Here is a 25964-nt window from a genome sequence, read left to right as displayed (position 1 = left end):
TCTTCAATGACCACCACAGACGTCCTCACTAACCACCATAGACGTCCTCACTCACCACCACAGACCTCCTCACAGACCATCACTGACCTCCTCACTGACCACCACAGACGTCATCAATGACCACCACAGACCTCCTCACTGAACATCACTGACCTCCTCACTGACCATCACTGAACTCATCACTGACCACCACAGACGTCCTCACTGTCCACCACAGATGTACTCACTCACCACCACAGACCTCAATGACCACCACAGACGTCCTCACTGACCACCACAGACCTCCTCAATGACCATCACAGACCTCCTCACTGACCACCACAGACGTCCTCACTGACCACCACAGACCACCTCAATGACCAACACAGACGTCCTCACTCACTACAACAGATCTCCACACGGACCACCACAGACCTCCTCACTGTCCATCACTGACCACCTCACTGACCATCACTCAGTCACTCACCTTCTCACTGACCATCACTGAACTCCTCACTGACCACCACAGACCTCCAAAATGACCACCACAGACCTCCAAAATGACCACCATAGACCTCCTCAATGACCACCACAGACCTCCTCAATAACCACCTCAGACCTCCTCACTGACCACCACAGACGTCCTCACTGACCACCAGAGACGTCTTCACTGACCATCACTGAACTCCTCACTGACCACCACAGACCTCCTCAATGACCACCACAGACCTACTCACTGGCCACCACAGACCTCCTCACTGACCACCACAGATCTCCTCACTGACCACCACAGACCTCCTCACTGACCATCACTGACCTCCTCACAGACCATCACTGACCTCCTCACTGACCACCACAGACGTCATCACTCACCACCACAGACGTCCTCACTCACCAGCACAGACCTACTCACTCACCACCACAGACATCCTCAGTGACAACCACGAACGTCCTCACTGACCACCACAGACGTCCTCAATGACCACCACAAACGTCCTCACTGACCACCACAGACCTCCTCACTGACCACTACAGACCTCCACACTGACTACCACAGACGTCCTAAGTGACCACCACAAACGTCCTCACTGACCACCAAAGACGTCCTCAATGTCCACCACAGATGTCCTCACTGTCTACCACGAACGTCCTCACTGACAACCACGAACGTCCTCACTGACAACCACGAACGTCTTCAATGACAACCACAGACGTCCTCACTGACAACCACGAACGTCCTCACTGACAACCATGAACGTCCTCACTGACAACCACGAACGTCCTCACTGACAACCACAGACGTCCTCGCTGACCACCACAGACGTCCTCACTGACAACCACGAACGTCCTCGCTGACCACCACGAACGTCCTCACTGACAACCACAGACGTCCTCACTGACAACCACAGACGTCCTCGCTGACCACCACAGACGTCCTCACTGACAACCACAAACGTCCTCGCTGACCACCACAAACGTCCTCACTGACCACCACAGACGTCCTCACTGACAACCACGAACGTCCTCACTGACAACCACAGACGTCCTCGCTGACCACCACAGACGTCCTCACTGACAACCACGAACGTCCTCACTGACAACCACAGACGTCCTCACTGACAACCACAGACGTCCTCAATGACCACTACTGACGTCCTCCCTGACCACCACAAACGTCCTCCCTGTCCACCACAGACGTCCTCACTGACCGCCACAAACGTCCTCACTGACCACTACAGACGTCCTCCCTGACCACCACAGACCACCTTAATGACCACCATAGACGTCCTCACTGACCACCACATACGTCCTCACTGTCCACCACAAACGTCCTCACTGACCACCACAGACGTCTTCCATGACCACCACAGACCACTTTACTGACCACCACAGACGTCCTCACTGACCACCACAGACGTCCTCACTGACCACCACAGACGTCCTCACTGACTACCAAAGACGTCCTCACTGACCACAACAGACGTCCTCCATGGCCACCACAGACGTACCACCACAGACCATAATACTGACCACTACAAACGTCCTACCTGTCCACCACAAACGTCCTCACTGACCACCACATACGTCCTCACTGACCACCACAAACGTCCTCACTGACCACCACAGACGTCTTCCATGACCACCACAGACCACCCTACTGACCACCACAGACGTCCTCCATGGCCACCACAGACGTCCTCACTGACCACTACAGACGTCCTCACTGACTACCAAAGACGTCCTCACTGACCACCACAGACGTCCTCACTGACCACTACAGACCTCCTCACTGACTACCACAGACGTCCTCACTGACCACCACAGAGGTCCTTACTGACAACCACAGAAGTTCTCACTGACCACCACAGACGTCCTCACTGACCATCACTGACCATCTCACTGACCACCACAGACCTTCTCACTGACCACCACAGACGTCCTCACTGACCACCACAGACCTCCTCACTGACCATCACTGACCTCCTAACTGACCACCAAAGACCTCCTCAATGACCACCACAGACGTCCTCACTAACCACCATAGACGTCCTCACTCACCACCACAGATCTCCTCACTGACCATCACTGACCTCCTCACAGACAATCACTGAACTCCTCACTGACCACCACAGACGTCATCACTGACCACCACAGACGTCCTCACTCACCACCACAGACCTCCTCACAGACCATCACTGACCTCCTCACTGACCACCACAGACGTCATCAATGACCACCACAGACCTCCTCACTGAACATCACTGACCTCCTCACTGACCATCACTGAACTCATCACTGACCACCACAGACGTCCTCACTGTCCACCACAGATGTACTCACTCACCACCACAGACCTCAATGACCACCACAGACCTCCTCACTGACCACCACAGACCTCCTCAATGACCATCACAGACCTCCTCACTGACCACCACAGACGTCCTCACTGACCACCACAGACCACCTCAATGACCAACACAGACGTCCTCACTCACTACAACAGATCTCCACACGGACCACCACAGACCTCCTCACTGTCCATCACTGACCACCTCACTGACCATCACTCAGTCACTCACCTTCTCACTGACCATCACTGAACTCCTCACTGACCACCACAGACCTCCAAAATGACCACCACAGACCTCCTCAATGACCACCACAGACCTCCTCAATAACCACCTCAGACCTCCTCACTGACCACCACAGACGTCCTCACTGACCACCACAGACGTCTTCACTGACCATCACTGAACTCCTCACTGACCACCACAGACCTCCTCAATGACCACCACAGACCTACTCACTGGCCACCACAGACCTTCTCACTGACCACCACAGATCTCCTCACTGACCACCACAGACCTCCTCACTGACCATCACTGACCTCCTCACAGACCATCACTGACCTCCTCACTGACCACCACAGACGTCATCACTCACCACCATAGACGTCCTCACTCACCAGCACAGACCTACTCACTCACCACCACAGACATCCTCAGTGAGAACCACGAACGTCCCCACTGACCACCACAGACGTCCTCAATGACCACCACAAACGTCCTCACTGACCACCACAGACCTCCTCACTGACCACTACAGACCTCCACACTGACTACCACAGACATCCTAAGTGACCACCACAAACGTCCTCACTGACCACCAAAGACGTCCTCAATGTCCACCACAGATGTCCTCACTGTCTACCACAGACCTCCTCAATTACCACCAAAGACGTCCTGTCCTCACTGTATACCACAGATGTCCTCACTGTCTACCATAGACCTCCTCAATGACCACCACAGACCTCCTCACTGAACATCACTGACCTCCTCACTGACCATCACTGACCTCCTCACAGACCATCACTGACCTCCTCACTGACCACCACAGACGTCCTCACTGAACATCACTGACCTCCTCACTGACCATCACTGAACTCCTCACTGACCATCACAGATGTCCTCACTGTCCACTACAGACCTCCTCAATGACCACCACAGACGTCCTCACTGACCACCACAGACCTCCTCACTGACCACCACAGACGTCCTCACTGACCACCACAGACGTCCTCACTGACCACCACAGACCACCTCAATGACCAACACAGACGTCCTCACTCACTACAACAGATCTCCACACGGACCACCACAGACCTCCTCACTGTCCATCACTGACCACCTCACTGACCATCACTCACCTTCTCACTGACCATCACTGAACTCCTCACTGACCACCACAGACCTCCAAAATGACCACCACAGACCTCCTCAATGACCACCACAGACCTCCTCAATAACCACCTCAGACCTCCTCACTGACCACCACAGACCTCAAAAATGACCTCCTCACTGACCATCACTGAACTCCTCACTGACCACCACAGACCTCCTCAATGACCACCACAGACCTACTCACTGGCCACCACAGACCTCCTCACTGACCACCACAGATCTCTTCACTGACCACCACAGACCTCCTCACTGACCATCACTGACCTCCTCACAGACCATCACTGACCTCCTCACTGACCACCACAGACGTAATCACTCACCATCACAGACGTCCTCACTCACCAGCACAGACCTACTCACTCACCACCACAGACATCCTCAGTGACAACCACAAACGTCCTCACTGACCACCACAGACGTCCTCAATGACCACCACAAACGTCCTCACTGACCACCACAGACCTCCTCACTGACCACTACAGACCTCCACACTGACTACCACAGACATCCTAAGTGACCACCACAAACGTCCTCACTGACGACCAAAGACGTCCTCACTGTCCACCACAGATGTCCTCACTGTCTACCACAGACCTCCTCAATGACCACCAAAGACGTCCTGTCCTCACTGTATACCACAGATGTCCTCACTGTCTACCATAGACTTCCTCAATGACCACCACAGACCTCCTTACTGAACATCACTGACCTCCTCACTGACCATCACTGAACTCCTCACTGACCACCACAGACCATCTCACTGACCACCACAGACGTCCTCCCTGACCACCACAGACCTCCTCACTGACCACTACAGACATCCTCACTGACTATCACTGACCTCACTGACAACCACAGACGTCCTCACTGACCACCACAGATGTCCTCACTGTCTACCACAGACCTCCTCAATGACCACCAAAGACGTCCTGTCCTCACTGTCCACCACAGATGTCCTCACTGTCTACCACAGACCTCCTCAATGACCACCACAGACATCCTCACTGAACATCACTGACCTCCTCACTGACCATCACTGAACTCCTCATTGACCACCACAGACCATCTCACTGACCACCACAGACGTCCTCACTCACCACCACAGACGTCCTCAATGACCACCACAGACGTCCTCACTGACCACCACAGACCTCCTCAATGACCACCACAGACCTCCTCACTGACCACCACAGACCTCCTCAATGTCCATCACTGACCACCTCACTGACCATCACTGACCTCCTCACTGACCATCACTGAACTCCTCACTGACCACCACAGACCACCTCAATGACCACCACATACCTCCTCACTGACCACCACAGACCACCTTACTGACCAACAGACATCCTCACTGATCACCACAGACTTCCTCACTGACCATCACAAACGTCCTCACTGACCACCACAGACCTCCTCACTGACCAACAGACATCCTCACTGATCACCACAGACTTCCTCACTGACCATCACAAACGTCCTCACTGACCACCACAGACCTCCTCACTGACCACAACAGACCTTCTCAATGACCACCACAGACCTCCTCAATGACCACCACAGACGTCATCAATGATAACCACAGACCACCTTACTGACCACCACAGACCACCTTACTGACCACCAGACATCCTCACTGATCACCACAGACTTCCTCACTGACCGCCACAAACGTCCTCACTGGCCATCACTGACCTCCTCACTGACAATCACTGACCATAGATGTCTTTATGGACCATAACAGACTTCGAAATGGACGGTTATTGAAACAAACAAAAAACGACCATCGCAGAAATTATGGGACAAAGCCATTTTCTCATCCTGTTATTTTTGTTCACTTGCAGGTACAAAGGGATCTACAACAATGTCAGCAAACGCAGTGATTGTAGCTTTATGTGAGTAATACCCAAAGTAGCATTCACCTCGTTATAGCTTTACTATCACAGGGTGAGGCGTTATCACACCAATCACCCGGTATATAGCTTTACTATCACAGGGTGAGGCGTTATCACACCAATCACCCGGTATATAGCTTTACTATCACAGGGTGAGGCGTTATCACACCAATCACCCGGTATATAGCTTTACTATCACGGTGTGAAGGCAGTACTGCACCAATCACCCAGTAAATAGATTTACTATCACAGGGTGAGGCGTTATCACACCAATCACCCAGTATATAGCTTTACTATCACAGGGTGAGGCGTTATCACACCAATCACCCGGTATATAGTTTTACTATCACGGTGTGAAGGCAGTATTGCACCAATCACCCAGTAAATAGATTTACTATCACAGGGTGAGGCGTTATCACACCAATCACCCAGTATATAGCTTTACTATCACAGGGTGAGGCGTTATCACACCAATCACCCGGTATATAGCTTTACTATCACGGTGTGAAGGCAGTACTGCACCAATCACCCAGTAAATAGATTTACTATCACAGGGTGAGGCGTTATCACACCAATCACCCAGTATATAGTTTTACTATCACGGTGTGAAGGCAGTATTGCACCAATCACCCGGTATATAGCTTTACTATCACAGGGTGAGGCAGTATGCACCAATCACCCGGTATATAGCTTTACTATCACAGGGTGAGGCGTTATCACACCAATCACCCAGTAAATAGATTTACTATCACAGGGTGAGGCGGTACCACACCAATCACCCAGTATATAGCTTTACTATCACAGGGTGAGGCGTTATCACACCAATCACCCGGTATATAGATTTACTATCACGGTGTGAGGCGTTATCACACCAATCACCCAGTAAATAGATTTACTATCACAGGGTGAGGCGTTATCACACCAATCACCCAGTAAATAGATTTACTATCACAGGGTGAGGCGTTATCACACCAATCACCCGGTATATAGCTTTACTATCACAGGGTGAGGCGTTATCACACCAATCACCCGGTATATAGTTTTACTATCACAGGGTGAGGCGTTATCACACCAATCACCCAGTAAATAGATTTACTATCACAGGGTGAGGCGTTATCACACCAATCACCCAGTAAATAGATTTACTATCACAGGGTGAGGCGTTATCACACCAATCACCCAGTATATAGCTTTACTATCACAGGGTGAGGCGGTACCACACCAATCACCCGGTATATAGCTTTACTATCACAGGGTGAGGCGTTATCACACCAATCACCCAGTAAATAGATTTACTATCACAGGGTGAGGCGTTATCACACCAATCACCCAGTAAATAGCTTTACTATCACAGGGTGAGGCGTTATCACACCAATCACCCAGTAAATAGCTTTACTATCACAGGGTGAGGCGGTACCACACCAATCACCCGGTATATAGCTTTACTATCACAGGGTGAGGCGTTATCACACCAATCACCCAGTAAATAGCTTTACTATCACAGGGTGAGGCGGTACCACACCAATCACCCAGTAAATAGCTTTACTATCACAGGGTGAGGAGTTACCACAGACCACCACACCAATCACCCGGTATATAGCTTTACTATCACAGGGTGAGGCGTTATCACACCAATCACCCAGTATATAGTTTTACTATCACAGGGTGAGGCGGTACCACACCAATCACACAGTATATAGCTTTACTATCACAGGGTGAGGCGTTATCACACCAATCACCCAGTATATAGCTTTACTATCACAGGGTGAGGAGGTACCACACCAATCACCCAGTATATAGCTTTACTATCACAGGGTGAGGCGGTACCACACCAATCACCCAGTAAATAGCTTTACTATCACAGGGTGAGGCGGTACCACACCAATCACCCAGTAAATAGATTTACTATCACAGGGTGAGGCGTTATCACACCAATCACCCAGTAAATAGATTTACTATCACAGGGTGAGGCGTTATCACACCAATCACCCAGTAAATAGATTTACTATCACAGGGTGAGGCGTTATCACACCAATCACCCAGTAAATAGATTTACTATCACAGGGTGAGGCGTTATCACACCAATCACCCAGTATATAGATTTACTATCACAGGGTGAGGCGTTATCACACCAATCACCCAGTATATAGATTTACTATCACAGGGTGAGGCGTTATCACACCAATCACCCAGTATATAGCTTTACTATCACGGTGTGAAGGCAGTATTGCACCAATCACCCGGTATATAGCTTTACTATCACGGTGTGAAGGCGGTACCACACCAATCACCCAGTAAATAGATTTACTATCACAGGGTGAGGCGTTATCACACCAATCACCCAGTATATAGCTTTACTATCACGATGTGAAGGCAGTATTGCACCAATCATCCGGTATATAGCTTTACTATCACAGGGTGAGGTGGTATCTACCAATCACCCGGTATATAGCTTTACTATCACAGGGTGAGGTGGTATCCACCAATCACCCAGTAAATAGATTTACTATCACAGGGTGAGGCGTTATCACACCAATCACCCAGTATATAGATTTACTATCACAGGGTGAGGCGTTATCACACCAATCACCCGGTATATAGCTTTACTATCACAGGGTGAGGCGTTATCACACCAATCACCCGGTATATAGCTTTACTATCACAGGGTGAGGCGTTATCACACCAATCACCCGGTATATAGCTTTACTATCACGGTGTGAAGGCAGTACTGCACCAATCACCCAGTAAATAGATTTACTATCACAGGGTGAGGCGTTATCACACCAATCACCCAGTATATAGCTTGACTATCACAGGGTGAGGCGTTATCACACCAATCACCCGGTATATAGTTTTACTATCACGGTGTGAAGGCAGTATTGCACCAATCACCCAGTAAATAGATTTACTATCACAGGGTGAGGCGTTATCACACCAATCACCCAGTATATAGCTTTACTATCACAGGGTGAGGCGTTATCACACCAATCACCCGGTATATAGCTTTACTATCACGGTGTGAAGGCGGTACTGCACCAATCACCCAGTAAATAGATTTACTATCACAGGGTGAGGCGTTATCACACCAATCACCCAGTATATAGTTTTACTATCACGGTGTGAAGGCAGTATTGCACCAATCACCCGGTATATAGCTTTACTATCACGGTGTGAAGGCAGTACTGCACCAATCACCCGGTATATAGCTTTACTATCACAGGGTGAGGCGTTATCACACCAATCACCCAGTAAATAGATTTACTATCACAGGGTGAGGCGGTACCACACCAATCACCCGGTATATAGCTTTACTATCACAGGGTGAGGCGGTATCACACCAATCACCCGGTATATAGATTTACTATCACGGTGTGAAGGCGGTATCACACCAATCACCCAGTAAATAGATTTACTATCACAGGGTGAGGCGTTATCACACCAATCACCCAGTAAATAGATTTACTATCACAGGGTGAGGCGTTATCACACCAATCACCCAGTATATAGATTTACTATCACAGGGTGAGGCGTTATCACACCAATCACCCAGTATATAGTTTTACTATCACAGGGTGAGGCGTTATCACACCAATCACCCAGTAAATAGATTTACTATCACAGGGTGAGGCGTTATCACACCAATCACCCAGTAAATAGATTTACTATCACAGGGTGAGGCGTTATCACACCAATCACCCAGTATATAGCTTTACTATCACAGGGTGAGGCGGTACCACACCAATCACCCGGTATATAGCTTTACTATCACAGGGTGAGGCGTTATCACACCAACACCAAAATACCCAGTAAATAGATTTACTATCACAGGGTGAGGCGTTATCACACCAATCACCCAGTAAATAGCTTTACTATCACAGGGTGAGGCGTTATCACACCAATCACCCAGTAAATAGCTTTACTATCACAGGGTGAGGCGGTACCACACCAATCACCCGGTATATAGCTTTACTATCACAGGGTGAGGCGTTCCCAGTAGGGCGTTACACAATCACCCAGTAAATAGCTTTACTATCACAGGGTGAGGCGGTACCACACCAATCACCCAGTATATAGCTTTACTATCACAGGGTGAGGGTACACACCAATCACCCAGTATATAGCTTTTACTATCACAGGGTGAGGCGGTACCACACCAATCACCCAGTATATAGCTTTACTATCACAGGGTGAGGCGTTATCACACCAATCACCCAGTATATAGCTTTACTATCACAGGGTGAGGCGGTACCACACCAATCACCCAGTATATAGCTTTACTATCACAGGGTGAGGAGGTACCACACCAATCACCGTATACACTATCACAGGTGGGTATAGGGGTGAGGCGGTACCACACCAATCACCCGGTATATAGCTTTACTATCACAGGGTGAGGCGGTACCACACCAATCACCCAGTATATAGCTTTACTATCACAGGGTGAGGAGGTACCACACCAATCACCCAGTAAATAGCTTTACTATCACAGGGTGAGGCGGTACCACACCAATCACCCGGTATATAGCTTTACTATCACAGGGTGAGGCGGTACCACACCAATCACCCAGTAAATAGCTTTACTATCACAGGGTGAGGCGTTATCACACCAATCACCCAGTAAATAGCTTTACTATCACAGGGTGAGGCGGTACCACACCAATCACCCAGTATATAGCTTTACTATCACAGGGTGAGGCGTTATCACACCAATCACCCAGTAAATAGATTTACTATCACAGGGTGAGGCGTTATCACACCAATCACCCAGTAAATAGATTTACTATCACAGGGTGAGGCGTTATCACACCAATCACCCAGTAAATAGATTTACTATCACAGGGTGAGGCGTTATCACACCAATCACCCAGTATATAGATTTACTATCACAGGGTGAGGCGTTATCACACCAATCACCCAGTATATAGATTTACTATCACAGGGTGAGGCGTTATCACACCAATCACCCAGTATATAGCTTTACTATCACGGTGTGAAGGCAGTATTGCACCAATCACCCGGTATATAGCTTTACTATCACGGTGTGAAGGCGGTACCACACCAATCACCCAGTAAATAGATTTACTATCACAGGGTGAGGCGTTATCACACCAATCACCCAGTATATAGCTTTACTATCACGATGTGAAGGCAGTATTGCACCAATCATCCGGTATATAGCTTTACTATCACAGGGTGAGGTGGTATCTACCAATCACCCGGTATATAGCTTTACTAACACAGGTTGAGGTGGTATCCACCAATCACCCAGTAAATAGATTTACTATCACAGGGTGAGGCGTTATCACACCAATCACCCAGTATATAGATTTACTATCACAGGGTGAGGCGTTATCACACCAATCACCCAGTATATAGCTTTACTATCACGGTGTGAAGGTAGTACCGCACCAATCACCCGGTATATATAGCTTTACTATCACGGTGTGAAGGCAGTATTGCACCAATCACCCAGTAAATAGATTTACTATCACAGGGTGAGGAGGTACCACACCAATCACCCGGTATATAGCTTTACTATCACGATGTGAAGGCTGTATTGCACCAATCACCCAGTATATAGATTTACTATCACAGGGTGAGGAGGTACCACACCAATCACCCGGTATATAGCTTTACTATCACGATGTGAAGGCTGTATTGCACCAATCATCCGGTATATAGCTTTACTATCACGGTGTGAAGGCGGTATCCACCAATCACCCGGTATATAGCTTTACTATCACGATGTGAAGGCTGTATTGCACCAATCACCCAGTAAATAGATTTACTATCACAGGGTGAGGCGGTATCACACCAATCACCCGGTATATAGCTTTACTATCACAGGGTGAGGAGGTACCACACCAATCACCCGGTATATAGCTTTACTATCACGATGTGAAGGCTGTATTGCACCAATCACCCGGTATATAGCTTTACTATCACGGTGTGAAGGCTGTATTGCACCAATCATCCGGTATATAGCTTTACTATCACGGTGTGAAGGCGGTATCCACCAATCACCCGGTATATAGATTTACTATCACGGTGTGAAGGCGGTATCCACCAATCACCCGGTATATAGCTTTACTATCACGATGTGAAGGCAGTATTGCACCAATCACCCAGTAAATAGATTTACTATCACAGGGTGAGGAGGTACCACACCAATCACCCGGTACATAGCTTTACTATCACAGGGTGAGACGGTATCCACCAATCACCCCGTATATAGTTTTACTATCACGGTGTGAAGGCGGTACCCCACCAACCACCCTGTATATAGCTTTACTATCACGGTGTGAAGGCAGTATTGCACCAATCACCCGGTATAAAGCTTTACTATCACGGTGTAATAATAATAATTAACTTACATAATATATACTAATAATAATAAAAATACTGTTAGAGGTATCTTCATGCTTCCAACTGTTCCGAAATCAGAATGATTTTTATAGTGTTCCAGCAAAATTAATGTATTTTATTTTTCTCACTTTTTGAGAAAATCAACTTGTTATGTCCCTGTTCCCCCGATGCAAAAATTCTCTTGGAAGGTCTTTATCTCTACGGTGTTGATTCCGGTTGAAAACAAGCGTTCTGACGCCCTTCGAATTTGCGAATTCAAACTCAACAAAAGTAGCGGAACAATATCAATAAACCAGATATTTTCAGTACTAATATCGAGATTAATCAGGCATAGAACTCGATACCAGGTAATAAAAATTTCCTGTAACAGTTGCGATATGAAAATATTGCGATGTGAGTAAATAAGTTATTAATTTCTTTATTCTGATTGCCATTTCTAAATTTGACGATTTGATCCCGAACATTCCAATGACGTCACTTTTTAGCCCTTTATGAGCCCGGGTGATTCGACCTTGCAAGCTGAGGTTTTGAAGGATTGAATAAGCATTCATTTGTGGTATTATGGTGACAATGTGCACTCATATACAGCTTAACATAGTTTAAAATAATAGTGTTACTTTATCTTGAAACATTTCATTATTTAAACGTCACTTTGACAAAAAGAAACAGTAGGCCTACGTAGGCTACAATGTAAATCTTACAGCGTTTGTGGATACAATGTTTCGTTTAGTAGATGAAATTCAAGAAATATTGCACAAAAACATCATTAACATGCTTCTGAAACATATAATTAATGATTTGAATTGAATATGTTTGACATTGTGTGTAAAAAATCTATTTTGGTCTTTCGCCGTCGAAAACCGATGAAACCGCGGTACCACTGGGTTGCGAGCAGCTATCGTGATTTTTTGGTGTTTTTTTTCCTATTCATTAAAAAAGCGATCTTTGAAGACTTGACTTCAGACTATCTCTAGTCCAAAAGGTCTCGGCAATAGCATTCATTTTATATATATATATATTTGAGTTGAATGCATCAAATCGGATCTGTTCCCGACATCGACTGTGCATTGTATAACGTTAGGCCTACCTGTACCTGCAGTTATCGTGATTTTTCATGCAACTTAGTAGAATTTTATGATGCATACGCAGTAGAAAGATATAATCTAAACAAGATTGTTTTGTACAATTTCTCATTGCATATAACTTTGATATTCCATGGTATAAAATGAAAACTGTCGTTTTCTCCGTATCAACGTAACACGAGCCTGTGCTTCGTCTCCGGAGAAATCTAGGAACTCATTCCTATCAGGGGGTGTCTTCACCGACGTTCGAGCATATCAGAAAAAAAAATCAATAAAATAACAAACAAAGATTATCGTATACCAGGTATATTAAAGAACAACAAAAAACTTTGTGATTTGTGACCAATGTGTTATTATCATTTTTTCACTTTTCTTCATGCTGCATGCACATTACATTTACAAATTTTTATTTTTCCTATTAGGAAATACTCAATTATACATCATCATAAAAATAACAATGTTATCTGCTTCTTATAAAAAAAACCCACTGTATATAAAAAAACCAGAAATCTGGCTTAGTGTTAACGTGCAGATCTTCTGATCTTTCGATTCTCACCACCGGCGGCATTTTTTTTAATATATCATGCAAACATGCCTATTCAAACTATTCACAATATCTGGCAAGGGCTAAATGTACATGTAGCTTTATTACTACAGAATGAATAATTATATATCTGAGGATTTTCATCGGATATATACACGGTCAGTATCTTACAGTAGCTAGGTTAAGGACGTGTCCTTGAATAGGCCTGTTAGTTTTATTTTGTTGTTGACACGGAAAGACGAGATGACTCCTGTTTCCTGGACATTAAAACAAATCATTTATTCATCTAGGCAAATAATAATTTGAAAATTCCATATACCGCCTGCAAGGAGACGTCCTAGGCCTATCGCTACCCACAATACACTCGATCGTGGTCTTATACATATGTATTATGTAACTTTTCATCGATAATTTGATCCAGATATATCTGTCTTCGATAGTTATATTTAGAATTATGAATATGCGGAAGGAACGTGTGTACAAGAAATGTAATATTGGTCACCTCAGCCCAAGCACAGGGGCACGCAAATTATTCATCATGTAAAATAATTCCTATGTACATGTACGTCATGTCCACATGACTGAAAATTACGAAAAATGAATTATATATTATGTAAATATCGGTTAGCTTGTAATAATAATAATAATAATAATAATAACTTTATTTAAACGTCGATGACCCATTGAGCCAATGGCTCATCTCCCATGGGGTCGACACAAAAGCATGCAATAATATGACAAATTATACATGTATAGATAGAAGTAAATCAACTAAACTAAGGTAATTAATAAAAAAATAACATACGAAAACATTTACATTTATATGTATATCAACTACGACTACAAGTTAAATGAATCAAAGTAAAAATAGATTCATCACCACATACTATTCAAGGACAGGATCTCGATTGTGTTGTTTACAACATTTAATCAATTTCAATATACATTTGCAATAAATGCATTTTTAATCGGTATTTAAAATTTGCAAGTGGCGCACATTCCAGATAATCACTCCATAGTAGCTAAATGACTTTTTCATTAGTTCTGTACGAGGCTTTGGGAGCACAAAAGCATCTTTTGAGGCTGACCTTAGACCATACGAACAGCTGGATGAAACTGGTGTAAATAATGTTGATATGTATTCAGGGGCCAGTCCGTGAATTGATTTATATATTAACACACACATGTGGTATTTGATTCTATACTCAAAGGGTAGTATTTTGAGTTCATTAAACATTTTCTTAGAAGGTGTGAGAGGTGGTTTATTAAAAATTATTCTCAATGCCTGCTTTTGAATTTTTGTTAATTGTTTTATCTGTTCTTTAGTACAATTTCCCCAGACAATAGACGCATAGTCAAGAATTGGTGAGATATAAGCATGATAATACAACAGTTTCGCGTCTTTTGACAAATAGGTATTTAATTTTCTGAGGAGGGCTAATCTAGTTGCCAATTTAGAGTAAACCTTATTAACTTGTTCATTCCATCCAAGGGTGTGATCGATGTGTATCCCTAGCACTTTTGTGTAGTAACTGAGTTTAATATGTAATTGTTTAATTCTAGCTCTAAAACTCCAGCAGTATGTAATGCTCTAGGTTTGCCAAGGAGCATACATGTTGTTTTTTCTTTATTAAAAGCCATATTGTTATTTGTACACCACTGCTTTATATGATTTAGGTCAATTTGGAGATTTGATTGAATTACATCAAGAGTCGTGCCGTTGATATGAATGGTAGAGTCATCAGCATACATGTCGATATTTGAATGTTTAGTGTATAATTGTAAGTCATTTATATACAAAATAAACAGCAGAGGACCAAGTATTGATCCATGAGGAACACCTGATATAACTTGTTGGGAGGTAGATTTAATGTTCTCAATTTTAACCGATTGTTTTCTTTGGTTAAGATATGATTCAAACCAAAGTAAACTATGTGCTGATATTTTCATTAATTTCAATTTATGCAATAGAACTCTATGGTCTACTAAGTCAATGCTTTTTTAAGATCTAAGAAAATGCTACCGACTAAATCATTATTATCAATGTTAATTCTCCACTGATCTATTAATTTAACTAGAGCTGTTTGACAAGAGTGATTTTCTCTAAATCCTGATTGTGCAGAGTGGAGAAGTTCATATTTAAGGAGGTATCTGTTTAAGTGATCCGTAACATGTCTTTCAATTATTTTAGCAAGTGTCGGTAGTACAGAAATTGGTCTATAGTTTCCAGCTTCATCAACATTACCTCCTTTAAATAAAGGAGTTACTCTGGCCTCTTTTAGTCTAGCGGGGAAGATACCAGATTGCAAACTTAAATTGATTATGTACGCTATGTGTGGAGCTAGCTGTTGAACACACAGCTTGATAATTTTGGGTCCAACACCATCAATCCCAGTGGCCTTTGAAGTATTTAGATTATTCACGAGATCAAAGACGCCTTGAACAGAAATTTAACGGAAGAGAAAATTCAGCATGATTATAGGTACCATGTTTAGTACATGGTTTTCAAGTAATGTATGATCTTGTTCATTTAGGGGAGTTTTTGCGACACCATAGGATATATTGACAAAGTGTTTATTGAGATGTTCTATTATATCCTGTTTTTGGTTAAGCTTTACTATCACTCTGTGAAGGTGGTAACACACAAACCACCCGGTGTATAGCTTTATTATCACGGTGTGAAGGTGGTACCGCACCAATCACCCGGTATATATAGCTTTACTATCACGGTGTGAAGGTAGTACCGCACCAATCACCCGGTATATATAGCTTTACTATCACGGTGTGAAAGCAGTATTCCACCAATCACCCAGTATATAGCTTAACTATCACAGGGTGAGGCGGTATCCACCAATCACCCAGTATATAGCTTAACTATCACAGGGTGAGGCGGTAACACACCAATCACCCGGTATATAGTTTTACTATCACGGTGTGAAAGCAGTATTGCACCAATCACCCAGTATATAGCTTTACTATCGCTGGGTGAGGCGGTACCACACCAATCACCAGGTATATAGCTTTACTATCACAAGGTGAGTTGGTACCGGACCAATCACCCGGTATATAGCTTTACTATCATGGGTTGAAGGTAGTACCTCACCAACCACCCGGTATATAGCTTTACTATCACAGGGTGAGGTGGTACTACATCAATCACCCTGTATATAGCTTTGATATCACGGTGTGAAGGCAGTATTGCACCAATTACCCAGTATATAGCTTAACTATCACATGATGAGGTGGTATCCACCAATCACCCAGTATATAGCTTTACTATCACAGGGTGAGGTGGTACTACATCAATCACCCGGTATATAGCTTTACTATCACGGTGTGAAGGCAGTATTGCACCAATCGCTCAGTAAATAGCTTTACTATCACTGGGTGAGGTGGTACCACACCAATCACCCGGTATATAGCTTTACTATCACAGGGTGAGGTGGTACTACATCAATCACCCGGTATATAGCTTTACTATCACGGTTTGATGGCAGTATTGCACCAATCACTCGATATAAAGCTTAACTTTCACAGGGTGAGGTGGTACCACACCAATCACTCAGTATATAGCTTTACTATCACTGTGTGAAGGCAGTATTGCACCAATCGCCCAGTAAATAGCTTTACTATCACTGGGTGAGGTGGTACTACATCAATCACCCGGTATATAACTTTACTACCACAGGGTGAGGTGGTACTACATCAATCACCCGGTATATAGCTTTACTATCACTGGGTGAGGTGGTACCACACCAATCACCCGGTATATAGCTTTACTATCACAAGGTGAGGTGGTACCGGACCAATCACCCGGTATATAGCTTTACTATCATGGGTTGAAGGTAGTACCTCACCAACCACCCGGTATATAGCTTTACTATCACGGTGTGAAGGCAGTATTGCACCAATCACCCAGTATATAGCTTTACTATCACGGTGTCAAGGCGATATTGCACCAATCACCCATTATATAGCTTTACTATCACAAGGTGAGGTGGTACCGCACCCATCACCCAGTACATGTATATAGCTTTACTATCACGGTGTGAAGGCAGTATTGCACCAACCACCCAGTATATAGCTTTACTATCACAGGGTGAGGTGGCACCACACCAATCACCCGGTATATAGCTTGACTATCACCGGGTGAGGCGATACCACACCAACCACCCTGTATATAGCTTTACTATCACAGGGTGAGGTGGTACCACACCAATCACCCGGTATATAGCTTTACTATCACAAGGTGAGATGGTACCGCACCCATCACCCAGTATATAGCTTAACTATCAGGGTGTGAAGGCGGTATTGCACCAATCACCCAGTATATAGCTTTACTATCACAAGGTGAGGTGGTACCGCACCCATCACCTAGTATATAGCTTTACTATCACGGTGTGAAGGCAGTATTGCACCAATCACCCAGTACATAGCTTTACTATCACAGGGTGAGGTGGTATCCACCAATCACCCGGTATATAGCTTGACTATCACGGTGTGAAGGCAGTATTGCACCAATCACCCGGTATATAGCTTTACTATCACGGTGTGAAGGCAGTACCCCACCAACCACCCTGTATATAGCTTTACTATCACGGTGTGAAGTTGGTACCCCACCAACCACCCTGTATATAGCTTTACTATCACAGGGTGAGGTGGTACCACACCGATCACCCGGTATCTAGCTTTACTATCACAGGATGAAGGCAGTACCGCACCAATCACTCGGTATATCGCTTTATTATCACGGAGTGAAGAGGGTATCGAACCAACCACCCAGTATATAGCTTTACTATCACGGAATGAAGGCAGTTCAGCACCAATCACCTGGTATATAGCATTACTTTCACAGGGTGAGGTGGTACCACACCAACTGCTCGGAATATAGCTTTACTATAACGGAGTGAAGGCGGTATCGAACCAACCACCTAGTATTTAGCTTTACTATCACGGGGTTAGGTGGTACCGCACCAATTTCCCGGTATATAGCTTTAGATTTTTGGACTCAACAGGCGCCAATTTTACTTTATCATCGCGCCACAAGAGAAGGGATGCTATGTGTTGTATTTTTAGCCCAACATCATCAGATGGTGGGCTATTCAAATCGCCCTGCGTCCGTGGTCCGCCGTCCGTCGTCCGTCCGTAAACAATGCTTGTTATCACTATTTCTTAAAAACTGCTGCAGGGATTTTGTTCAAACTTCACATGGTATATAGCTTTACTATCACCCGGTATATAGCTTTACTATCACAAGGTGAGGTGGTACCGCACCCATCACCCAGTATATAGCTTAACTATCAGGGTGTGAAGGCGGTATTGCACCAATCACCCAGTATATAGCTTTACTATCACAAGGTGAGGTGGTACCGCACCCATCACCTAGTATATAGCTTTACTATCACGGTGTGAAGGCAGTATTGCACCAATCACCCAGTACATAGCTTTACTATCACAGGGTGAGGTGGTATCCACCAATCACCCGGTATATAGCTTGACTATCACGGTGTGAAGGCAGTATTGCACCAATCACCCGGTATATAGCTTTACTATCACGGTGTGAAGGCAGTACCCCACCAACCACCCTGTATATAGCTTTACTATCACGGTGTGAAGTTGGTACCCCACCAACCACCCTGTATATAGCTTTACTATCACAGGGTGAGGTGGTACCACACCGATCACCCGGTATCTAGCTTTACTATCACGGTGTGAAGGTAGTACCACACCAATCACCCGGTATATAGCTTTACTACCACAGGGTGAGGTGGTACTACATCAATCACCCGGTATATAGCTTTACTATCACAGGGTGAGGTGGTACTACACCATTCACCTGGTATATAGCTTTACTATCACAGGGTGAGGCGGTATCCACCAATCACCCGGTATATAGCTTTACTATCACGGTGTGAAGGCTGTACCCCACCAACCACCCTGTATATAGCTTTACTATCACAGGGTGAGGTGGTACCACACCGATCACCCGGTATCTAGCTTTACTATCACAGGGTGAGGTGGTATCCACCAATCACCCAGTATATAGCTTTACTATCACAGTGTGAAGGTAGTACCACACCAATCACCCGGTATATAGCTTTACTATCACAGGATGAAGGCAGTACCGCACCAATCACTCGGTATATCGCTTTATTATCACGGAGTGAAGGGGGTATCGAACCAACCACCCAGTATATAGCTTTACTATCACGGAATGAAGGCAGTTCAGCACCAATCACCTGGTATATAGCATTACTTTCACAGGGTGAGGTGGTACCACACCAACTGCTCGGAATATAGCTTTACTATAACGGAGTGAAGGCGGTATCGAACCAACCACCTAGTATTTAGCTTTACTATCACGGGGTTAGGTGGTACCGCACCAATTTCCCGGTATATAGCTTTAGATTTTTGGACTCAACAGGCGCCAATTTTACTTTATCATCGCGCCACAAGAGAAGGGATGCTATGTGTTGTATTTTTAGCCCAACATCATCAGATGGTGGGCTATTCAAATCGCCCTGCGTCCGTGGTCCGCCGTCCGTCGTCCGTCCGTAAACAATGCTTGTTATCACTATTTCTTAAAAACTGCTGCAGGGATTTTGTTCAAACTTCACATGGAGGGTCCCCTTGGTCCATATTTGTGCCATACAATTTTTGGGGCTGATCGGAAAAACAAGATGGCCGCCAGGCAGCCATCTTTGATTTTGGCAGTTGAAGTTTGTTATCGATATTTCTTGAGAACTACTGAAGGGATTTTGTTCAAACTTCACATGGAGGTTACCCTTGGTCCCTAGTTGTGCCATACAGATTTTGAGGCTGATCGGAAAAACAAGATGGCCGCCAGGCAGCCATCTTTCATTTTGGCAGTTGAAGTTTGTTATCGATATTTCTTGAGAACTACTGAAGGGATTTACTTCACATGGAGGTTACCCTTGGTCCCTAGTTGTGCCATACAGATTTTGAGTCTGATAGGAAAAACAAGATGGCCGCCAGGCGGCCATCTTGGATTTTGATAGTTAAGGTTTGATATCCCCATTTCTCAAAAAGTGCTGAAGGGATCTTTCTCAAATTTAATATGTAGGTTCCCCTAGGGCCCTTGTTGTGCTAATTGCATTTTTGGACCAATCGGTGAACAAGATGGCCGCCAGGCCGCCATCTTGGATTTTGATAGTTAAAGTTTGTTATGGCTATTTCTCAGATAGTACTGAAGGGATCTGTCTCAAATTTTATCTGTAGGTTCCCTTAGGGACCTAGTTGTGCATATTGCATTTTGGGACCGACCGGTTAACAAGATGGCCGCCAAGCAGCCATCTTGGATTTTGTTATTCAAAGTTTGTTATCGCTATTTCTCAGAAAGTACTAAAGGGATCTGTCTCAAAATTCATATGTAGGTTCCCCTAGGGCCCTAGTTGTGCATATTGTGATTTGGGACCGATCGGTCAACAAAATTGCTGCCAGGCAGCCATCTTGGATTTTTATATTCAAAGTTTGTTATCGCTATTTCTCAGAAAGTATTGAATGGATCTTTCTCAAATTTCACATGTAGGTTCCCCGAGGGCCCTAGTTGTGCATATTGTGATTTGGGACCGATTGATCAACAAGATGGCCGCCAAGGAGTCATCTTGGATTTTGATAGTTGAAGTTTGTTACCGCTATTTCTCAAAAGGTACTGAAGGGATCTGTCTTAAATTTTGTATGTAGTATGTTTGAAAAAGTTTAAAAAGTAGAGAAAAGATCCATCTTTCCTTTGTCAGATATAGATCATTCTTTGGTGGGCGCCAGGATCCCTCTGGGATCTCTTGTTTTGAAATACAGAATAAACCTAAATCAAGCTGGATTTAAGAATGTAGTCTCATGCTAAGGGAGACAGGTCATGATTTTTTCATACAGACGCTTGAGTTATGACAGTGACCCAAGCTCTTCAAGCACTTGAATGACCGCGATTTGATTAACACCCCCTTTTCTGAAGTTTGAATTTATGAATAAATTATTTTATTAGTTTTAAAAATAACAACACAAATAATCCTATCAATCTTAAATTCCTATTTTATGGTAAATATGTATTGATTAAACATTGTTAATTATTTTAAAACTAAAACTATTGACATCTAGGCTATATTGTAGCAGAAAATTCTGCAGTGAATGTATAAAAAGTATATATAATAGGGGAGATAACTCTATTGTGAATCCCGTCTTTTTCAATGAAAAATGAAGGTTTTTTGGTGCTAAAAATGCTCTATCTTGACAAATTGTGGTTCAATTTTCTTGAAAATTGACTGATTAAAAGCAACTTTGTCACTTTTTAGTCTGTTAATTTTCTATAAGAATTGAACTTCACAATTTTGATTTATTTTCATTTTGGTGAGAATGTTTTAGGTAATTTACTTGCGTCTTTTTTACCTAATTTCCTCCAAAAATGATCACTAGAAATTAATTATAATGAGAAGTAAAGCATTTTTTTAAAAAAAAAAGGATTGATATATATCACGTGAATTAAACAATATATATATTGTAGAACATTTTGTTAATTATTTTCATTTACAGGGCGGATTTAGTACAGACTAATGCTGTTTTTTCATGTGCAGAATCTACTCAAAAATGGCAAATTTGAATATTTATTTAGAAAAAATAGATGGTTCAATTTCTTTGAAACTTTGACAGAAGATGCATTACAACATATTTACTTCATAAATCAAATATGAAAAATGTTGAACTACAGAAAAATTTTGGGGAATGTGAGACTACCACCTTAAATGAAGAAGAGATTAAATAGGTGTGAAGTAGGAAGTATCATGTACGTTTTATTTCGGTTTGGAGTCTTTCACTGAACATTAAAAGACGTACATTTCAGGTTCCACGGGGGCAGGTGTCATGGGCCTTATTTCCGGACTTCTCATCATGTTTGTTTACAAAAGTTGTCGCACACAAAGGTATGTAAATGACCTTTATATGCATTCCTTCCATCATTCTTGTTTTGGTGTCTCCTTATTTTTATGTCACCTTTAATTTCCTTCTTTGTTTCCATGTCTCCTCAGTCTCTGTTGTTGTTTTTCCATGTCTCATTAGTCCCTTTTGTTGTGTTTCCATGTCTCAACGGTCTCTGTTGCTGTGTGAACATGTCTCCTCAGTCCCTGTTGTTGTGTTTCCATGTCTCCTCTGTCTCTGTTGTTGTGTGACCATGTTCCATGTCTGTTCTCTCAGTCCCTGTTGTTGTGTTTCCATGTCTCCTCAGTCTCTGTTGTTGTGTTTCCATGTCTCCTCAGTCTCTGTTGTTGTGTTTCCATGTCTCCTCAGTCTCTGTTGTTGTGTTTCCATGTCTCCTCAGTCTCTGTTGTTGTGTTTCCATGTCTCCTCAGTCTCTGTTGTTGTGTTTCCATGTCTCCTCAAGTCTCTGTTGTTGTGTTTCCATGTCTCTCAGTCTCTGTTGTTGTGTTTCATGTCTCCTCAGTCTCTGTTGTTGTGTGTCCATGTCTCCTCAGTCTCTGTTGTTGTGTTTCCATGTCTCCTCAGTCTCTGTTGTTGTGTTTCCATGTCTCCTCAGTCTCTGTTGTTGTGTTTCCATGTCTCCTCAGTCTCTGTTGTTGTGTTTGTCTCTGTCTCTGTCAGTCTCTTCTCTGTTGTTGTGTGTCCATGTCTCCTCAGTCTCTGTTGTTGTGTTTCCATGTCTCCTTCAGTCTCTGTTGTTGTGTTTCCATGTCTCCTCAGTCTCTGTTGTTGTGTTTCCATGTCTCCTCAGTCTCTGTTGTTGTGTTTCCATGTCTCCTCAGTCTCTGTTGTTGTGTTTCCATGTCTCCTCAGTCTCTGTTGTTGTGTTTCCATGTCTCCTCTGTCTCTGTTGTTGTGTGTCCATGTCTCCTTCTGTCTCTGTTGTTGTGTTTCCATGTCTCCTCAGTCTCTGTTGTTGTGTTTCCATGTCTCCTCAGTCTCTGTTGTTGTGTTTCCATGTCTCCTCAGTCTCTGTTGTTGTGTTTCCATGTCTCCTCAGTCTCTGTTGTTGTGTTTCCATGTCTCCTCGGTCTCTGTTGTTGTGTTTCCATGTCTCCTCAGTCTGTGTTGTTGTGTTTTCACGTCTCCTCAGTCCCTGTTGTTGTGTTTCCATGTCTCCTCAGTCTCTGTTGTTGTGTGTCCATGTCTCCTCAGTCTCTGTTGTTGTGTGTCCATGTCTCCTCAGTCTCTGTTGTTGTGTGTCCATGTCTCCTCAGTCTCTGTTGTTGTGTTTCCATGTCTCCTCAGTCTCTGTTGTTGTGTTTCCATGTCTCTTCAGTCTCTGTTGTTGTGTTTCCATGTCTCCTCAGTCTCTGTTGTTGTGTTTCCATGTCTCCTCAGTCTCTGTTGTTGTGTTTCCATGTCTCCTCAGTCTCTGTTGTTGTGTTTCCATGTCTCCTCAGTCTCTGTTGTTGTGTTTCCATGTCTCCTCAGTCTCTGTTGTTGTGTTTCCATGTCTCCTCAGTCTCTGTTGTTGTGTTTTCCATGTCTCCTCAGTCTCTGTTGTTGTGTTTCCATGTCTCCTCAGTCTCTGTTGTTGTGTTTTCCATGTCTCCTCAGTCTCTGTTGTTGTGTTTCCATGTCTCCTCAGTCTCTGTTGTTGTGTTTCCATGTCTCCTCAGTCTCTGTTGTTGTGTTTCCATGTCTCCTCAGTCTCTGTTGTTGTGTTTCCATGTCTCTCAGTCTCTGTTGTTGTGTGTTCCATGTCTCCTCAGTCTCTGTTGTTGTGTGTCCATGTCTCCTCAGTCTCTGTTGTTGTGTTTCCATGTCTCCTCAGTCTCTGTTGTTGTGTTTCCATGTCTCCTCAGTCTCTGTTGTTGTGTTTCCATGTCTCCTCAGTCTCTGTTGTTGTGTTTCCATGTCTCTCAGTCTCTGTTGTTGTGTTTCCATGTCTCCTCAGTCTCTGTTGTTGTGTTTCCATGTCTCCTCAGTCTCTGTTGTTGTGTGTTGTCCATGTCTGTCTTCATGTCTCCTCGTTGTTGTGTGTTTCCATGTCTCCTCAGTCTCTGTTGTTGTGTTTCCATGTCTCCTCAGTCTCTGTTGTTGTGTTTCCATGTCTCCTCAGTCTCTGTTGTTGTGTTTCCATGTCTCCTCAGTCTCTGTTGTTGTGTTTCCATGTCTCCTCAGTCTCTGTTGTTGTGTTTCCATGTCTCCTCAGTCTCTGTTGTTGTGTTTCCATGTCTCCTCAGTCTCTGTTGTTGTGTTTCCATGTCTCCTCAGTCTCTGTTGTTGTGTTTCCATGTCTCCTCAGTCTCTGTTGATGTGTGTCCATGTCTCTTCAGTCTCTGTTGTTGTGTTTCCATGTCTCCTCAGTCTCTGTTGTTGTGTTTCCATGTCTCCTCAGTCTCTGTTGTTGTGTTTCCATGTCTCCTCAGTCTCTGTTGTTGTGTTTTCATGTCTCCTCAGTCTCTGTTGTTGTGTTTCCATGTCTCCTCAGTCTCTGTTGTTGTGTTTCCATGTCTCCTCAGTCTCTGTTGTTGTGTTTCCATGTCTCCTCAGTCCATCCCTCTTGTTGTGTTTCCGTGTCTCCTCAGTCTCTGTTGTTGTGTTTCCATGTCTCCTCAGTCTCTGTTGTTGTGTTTCCATGTCTCCTCAGTCTCTGTTGTTGTGTTTCCATGTCTCCTCAGTCTCTGTTGTTGTGTGTCCATGTCTCCTCAGTCTCTGTTGTTGTGTTTCCATGTCTCCTCTGTCTCTGTTGTTGTGTTTCCATGTCTCCTCAGTCTCTGTTGTTGTGTTTCCATGTCTCCTCAGTCTCTGTTGTTGTGTTTCCATGTCTCCTCAGTCTCTGTTGTTGTGTTTCCATGTCTCCTCAGTCTCTGTTGTTGTGTTTCCATGTCTCCTCAGTCCATCCCTCTTGTTGTGTTTCCGT

At 44.3% G+C, this 25964-nt stretch overlaps 1 protein-coding gene across 2 annotated transcripts in view; it reads left to right on the top strand.

The window, feature by feature from the left end:
• LOC138307123 (uncharacterized) overlaps positions 1-25964 on the top strand; it is a 46534-nt gene that overhangs the window by 5167 nt on the left and 15403 nt on the right. Inside the window, exons 2-3 of one of the 2 annotated variants that reach the window (XM_069247757.1) lie at positions 6065-6115; positions 22962-23040. In XM_069247757.1, the coding sequence (XP_069103858.1) occupies positions 6085-6115; positions 22962-23040 (110 nt within the window). In that variant the 5' untranslated portion in view covers positions 6065-6084. The remainder of the gene's footprint in view (positions 1-6064; positions 6116-22961; positions 23041-25964) is intronic. The other variant, XM_069247764.1, reaches the window with a different exon arrangement.

Source organism: Argopecten irradians, chromosome 1 (genome assembly GCF_041381155.1).
Source record: "Argopecten irradians isolate NY chromosome 1, Ai_NY, whole genome shotgun sequence".
Taxonomy (NCBI): domain Eukaryota; kingdom Metazoa; phylum Mollusca; class Bivalvia; order Pectinida; family Pectinidae; genus Argopecten; species Argopecten irradians.
Note: the sequence above shows the minus strand (reverse complement) of the source record. Positions and strands in the feature narration are given on the sequence as shown.